Source organism: Labeo rohita, chromosome 8, assembly GCF_022985175.1.
Source record: "Labeo rohita strain BAU-BD-2019 chromosome 8, IGBB_LRoh.1.0, whole genome shotgun sequence".
Lineage (NCBI taxonomy): Eukaryota > Metazoa > Chordata > Actinopteri > Cypriniformes > Cyprinidae > Labeo > Labeo rohita.
The window spans coordinates 2,128,864-2,134,953 of NC_066876.1; the positions used below are offsets into that span (position 1 = coordinate 2,128,864).

The 6,090-nt window shown below is 38.7% G+C and overlaps 1 protein-coding gene across 4 annotated transcripts in view; it reads left to right on the forward strand.

The window, feature by feature from the left end:
* The window catches only part of prickle2a (prickle homolog 2a), an 85,890-nt gene extending 80,416 nt beyond the window's left edge, over positions 1–5,474 (forward strand). For 3 of the 4 annotated variants that reach the window (XM_051117760.1, XM_051117761.1, XM_051117763.1), the window contains 2 exons: positions 1,291–2,226; positions 2,320–4,145. In XM_051117760.1, the coding sequence (XP_050973717.1) occupies positions 1,291–2,226; positions 2,320–3,221 (1,838 nt within the window). In that variant the 3' untranslated portion in view covers positions 3,222–4,145. Of the gene's footprint in view, positions 1–1,290; positions 2,227–2,319; positions 4,146–5,225 lie in introns of those variants that run through there. The other variant, XM_051117762.1, reaches the window with a different exon arrangement.
* The last annotated feature ends 616 nt before the right edge of the window (positions 5,475–6,090 follow it).

The following is a 6,090-nucleotide window of genomic DNA, read 5'->3' on the forward strand; positions in this document are numbered from 1 at the left end:
AGGTACCATCCATCCCTTAGATCTTAGATCCATAGATCTGTGAGTGTTGAATTGGGCCCTGCACAAGAACGTGGTTCAATGGTTCCCTTAGAACAAGTGTATTTTTGTCACAATAATGCAGTGGGCATGTAGCCTTTAGACCCTGGATAGGGCCCCGGTTGCATTGCATATCAACTGCCAGTTGCATTGGCATATCAACTGTCTCTTTGTAACAGGACCTCGTTGGTGAATTTCCCTGAGGAATGACCTTCTTTCTCAAGGGCAGAGCACAATTTGGCACCTGGATGTGGACAATGGTTTATTTAGTAATATAAATAGGGCTGAAATATAAATAATATCAATACATGTAATAATTTAAATTAATTTATGAAATACATTTACTATATGTAAGAATTGTCATATATGAATTGCGTTTTTATTGGCAATGTGTGAACATGAACAGCTTGTTTTATGTAGTGAATCCCGTCTGGCCATGTGGGAATATGAACAATGTTCAGTTCAGGGAATACTAGGGTCAATGTGTACTGTAATGTTACATGATTACAAAGTCTATATTCTAGTGCATCAATTTAAAGTGATGGAATCAGGTTAATACTATAATTTGACTAATAATCAGTGTTATCATCTACCAAACTCATCTATCGAATCTACCAATAAAGCCTATTAACTAGCTAACACTGGCAGAGGTTATCACATAAGTGCAGTCAATGTCTCATTCAAAAAAAGATTATTTCAAGCTATAGCCTTGCATAGACAAACTATCGTAACAGTGCTATACCTTATCTGTTGACATGAGGCTGGTGAATCATGTTACATCTTTCGTACAGTACATCACAGTTTTGACAGTGCTCACTCACATCACTATAGAGTGTGTGCACAAGCACCAGCATGAGTAGTAAGTAGCTGGCTGCAGTACATTTAATGACCAACAGTGTCATAAATAAGAAGGGCTTCTGAATTCTCCACATGGTCCCTTTAAGCATTACAGTAATAAAGGATGTGTTGAAATAAACTTACTGAATTCATTTTATGCATTGTCACACAAAGCTTTGCAACACTGCAAAATTTTTTTTAGAGGGACAGCAGATGGGACTCACTGGAACTGTACCCTTAAAGGGGCATCTTTGTACCTTAAGGATACATATTAATACTCTAAGGTACTAATATGCACCTTTCATGGGTAGTTAAGGAACAACTATGTTACTTTGAAGGTAACACTAAACAGCAAAATCAGTTCTTTATGCAAAAATGTTATGTGATGTCTGCTGTCATTTTTATGTAATGTTTTAGGTATAGACCAAGGTCAGATGGCGTATGAAGGTCAACACTGGCATGCCACTGAAGAGTGCTTCAGCTGTGCTCGCTGCAATCAGTCTTTGCTGGGCCGTCCCTTCTTGCCGAAACAAGGTTTGATCTACTGTTCCCGTCTCTGCAGCCAAGGGGATGAACCTGAGTTGTCAGACTCCTCAGACTCTGCTTTCCAGAGTGCCCGTTCCCGTCAGTCACGCCACAGTGCTCAGATTGGCAAGGATGGGACAAAAGGCAAAGGCGAATGCGTACGACAAACGTCATCTGGCCCTACAACATTGGTCGGTGATGCAGAGCCTCTAGCTGTTCAAATGGATTTGCTGAGCATTTCCAGCCCAGCTCCCAGCCGCACACCTCACCGCACACCAACGAGAACCCCAAGCAGAACCCCAAGTCGGTCTCCAAGTCTAAGCCGTGAGCAGTCAGTTTGGGTGAACAGGGATGAGCCTTATTCCTATGAGTCTCAACAAAGAGATTCCTCCACATCTCCAAATCCCCATCAGCTACGAAGCCAGTGTAGCATGCGTAGCGCTTACCCTACTTCTCCCAATCAGCCACCCAAGATAGTGAGCAGTGCAGAGTCTTGGTCCAAAGAACAACCTGGGTGTAATTCCAAAAAGCCTCCAGTCATGGCTGCTCTGAGGGGGCAGTCTTTCAATGAAAACTGGATGCACCACGGCCAGGAACCTGAATTTCATGCTCCTAAGCTCAAAACACAAATGAGCTTCAATGAGGTATCAAGCCGTAATTCTGGATTTTTGGACAAGCGCAGTATTAGCATGCAAGGTTTCCCCAGAGAGATGCGTCCTCCATTGCTGAGGAGCAGGCACCAATTTGGACCAAGTTTTTGTGAACTTACACCACTAGAACAAACGCCAAGAGGTTCTGCTGACTCACTGGCTCTTTCCTACACTACAGGTAAGTTCAAAAAAAGAAACTATTATTCAAACTGTCACACATTTCTTATAGTATAACTATTTCTGATGTCTGTCCATTATTTGCTTTCAACAGGAAACTCTTTAGATGGGACCAACAGGCGTCAGGAGCACTTCTCTCGATTTTCTATGCCTGACCTGAGTAAAGACTCTGGAGTAAATGTGTCTGATAAAGGCACCATGGGTACATTAAACTCATCAATGCAGTTCCGCAGCACTGAATCCCTAAGCTCTGTCCCAAGACCTCTTGCTGATATTGGCATGCCTGTCAGAGTAAGGTACCCTCCTCCATTATACTGGGATTCACCTAGAGGTCTAAGTTTTGAGGATCCAGTCAAAGGTCGCATTGGTCTTGCAGGAAGCATGTCCTGTATGCAGGAAGGTAATGCCCAAGCAGTGACACCGCGGCTAAGACGCACTCAGACACAAGACTCACCCAGACAGCAGCGCCAGCGTCAACGTCACCACCGCAAAGGTCACAAAGGTCACAAATATCAGTACCGTTCCCGCCGCTCTCGTTCAGACAATGCCCTGCATTTAGCCACAGATAATCAGAGTTTCCCTGGGGATCCCATTCACAGATTTCACCATGACTTTGAGCGACCATCCTCATCAAGAGTGTCGCAGAATCTCTTTGGAGCAAATTATGGGTATCGTCAACAATTCTTTAGGCCTTGCCCTCGAACCACCTCTGACCTCACCTTGCAGGATCCTGGAGGTCCACAAATTGGACAGTATATGGGTAGGTTTGGAGAAACAGTTGAGGATGAAGATCAGTTTTGCTCCACCTGTTCCTCTTCTTCAGAGGGGTCAGATGATGACGGTTACCTTCTGGGTGAAGTCATTCCACGGCCAGTGCAGCTGCGATACTTTGACAATGAGGAATTGCGACATCGTTATAGTCCTACAGTGATGGGTGGTCACAGTCAACTACATACACGCAAACGGCGGAAGAGCAAGAACTGCATCATATCATAAGCAATTGATAAAGTGAGTATCTGAGTGTGTGTATGTGAGAGTGGGCATACAGTATACAACAGAAGTGAGTACAAACAGACATGCAGATGGTCACAACCCATAGATCCAAAACTGAAAAGTTTATAACCATGTTCGAGTGATTAGGTTCACTGGAAAAATCAGTTTTGTTTCAATGACCACATATTTTCCACAGCAGGGCTAAAGGCACACTGGGGTAAAAGGTGCATTTGACTTTATTCTCCTAACCACTAGATGGCACAAAAAATCACTTAAGCACTTTCCTTACCGACTGTGTTTGACTATGCACATAAAAATTTGGCTGATCCTTCAATTTGACTCTGGGCCACTTTGATGTAATAAATAAATAAAAAAGTATGTATGCATGTATGTGTGTATATATGTATGTATTTATTTATCAATTCATTTATTTATTTAGTAAATTTATGTATGAAATCGTAATCAATTAAATCATTGACTATATTTTGATAAGTATTTTTCAGTTTTGTAAAAGATAATTAAAACAAGAGATGATAAATATATATTAAGCTTGATGTCCATCTTAGAGATAATCACATTTATAATGTAAACATATTTAAAAATATCTATCTATCAATCTATCTATCTATCTATCTATTTATCTATCTATCTATCTATCTATCTATCCATTTATAGTGTGTGTGTGTGTGTTATTTTATATATGTAGATGTGTGTGTGTCTTAAAGGGGTCATCGGATGCCCATTTTCCACAAGTTGATATGATTGTTCAGGGTCTTAATGAAAAGTCTATAATATATTTTGGTTAAAAATTCTCAATGGTAGTGTAAAAGAACGCTCTTTTTACCTTGTCAAAATCAGCTCTGCAAAAATTATCTCATTCTGGTTGAGGCTGCTTTAAATGTTAATGAGCTCTGCTCGCCCCGCCCCTCTCTTCTCTCTGTGGAGTGACGAGCCTGTTTACTTTAGCCGCATTTAGCCGCTAAACTTGCTAACTAGCACATTATTAAGAAAGGCGATCGCAAAGATTCATAAAAAAACACTTATACTCACTTCTGCTGTAAGTGAAGCTGGATCATGAATGATTCGCGCGAACATAGACGGATATATGTAGATCGGGAGGTGCATTCCCTTCATAAACAAACATAATCTACTGCATCTTCAGCGGCTCAGATGTCTGGAGTAAATGACGACCACTACGTTCATTATTACATCCAGCAACACAACACCTCAATCGGAGATATTCTTGTCTAACTTACATCCCTGCTCCAGCATCGAAACAAAGAGGACGGACTGTTACAGCTGATCTGAGGTAAAACACTCATGTCAATCAACGATTGTGGGAGTGGCCTCTGTTGGTGTGACGCCACAACGACAGGCATCTGAGAATGGCTCGATTTGAAAAAGGGGATTATTATTTTTACAGATTAATTAAAAACCACTGCATGGATTTTTATCATTATAGGGTGGATGTGTACATACACTGACAACACACATTAATGTTCAAACAACATGTAAAAGTGAACTTAGCATCCAATGACCCCTATATGGTGTGCCTTTAGCCTTGTTGTACCCTATTTACTTGTTTTTGAGGAGCCTGTTTTTAACACAGCTTTTCTAAAGTAATATTTTTTGATAATAAGAGGAAATACGCTAAATGTCAAAGTAATGCATTCATTAACAATTTTTTCTTTTTAAATCATTTGACATTTCATTTATATTGTACAGGGGTGTGCTCATTTCTGTTGTGTACTGCATGTGTTTGTTCTCAAATATCCAACTATGGGTTGAAATTCAATTCAAGCATGTTTCAGTCATTACATATGTAATAGATCGTGTTCTGATCTGAAATAATGTGTTTACTGTGACTGGAGGTTGCACAACGATCAAAAGTATTAACTTCTGTTGATTTGAACAGCACATTGGATTTTATCTGTTGCTAAGATTTTTTATTTTTTTTTTTGTGTAGAAATTTGTGCAATAACAATCTGTGATATAACTTCATTTCAGGAGAAGAAGTGAAGACACAGTGGGCAATTAACCTTCAGAGTTAGGATATGAATTTTTAACACTGACATGTCTTAAAATCATTGCTCATTTGCATTACTCTTGAAAAGAATTTGGGAGTACTGCTCAGAGTATACCACTCAAGAAATGACTCAAATAATAATAATAATAATTACAACCATTATCTTATCTGTATTCAGATTGTTTTGGTTGCAATTATAATTGTAGTCAAGGTTACATTGTCTTCTCTCCCCCCCCTTTAATTTTTTGTAGAATTTTGTGGCAATACAGTTTACTATAATCCCCACGCTGCTTACTGTTATTTGTTCTAAATAGATTCCTAGTATACGCTCTTCATGGTTTTAAACTTGTTTTATTAATGTCATTTTAAAATTAAACTTTTTGAAATGTTTATCATTTTGTTGGGCAATGTTGGTTATGGTTTTAAATGCAATATTCTGTATTTTTTTCCAAAGTCATTTAAATACCATTTACAAATAATATCTTAAAATTAAATGTTTTCCTAATGATAAAAAACTATATATAAAAATAATGTAGTATTGTAAAAGTTCTGTAAATATTGTCTTAAATATTTCTATATTTTGTATCTTCAGATGCATTATTTGTATCATATTGTAGAGTGTAGAAACCTACGGTGACTGCATGTGTATCCCCGTTTCATGTCTTGTATGTGAATTAAATAACTATTTCAACAAACAAACACCGCCTTTAATTAAGTTTCAGATTGATGTGATACATTAAAAAGAATATTATATATTATATTTTCTGGACATATAGTCAGAAATACGACCCCTTTTTAAAGGGGTCATATGATGCGATTTCATGTTTTCCTTTGTCTTTGGAGTGT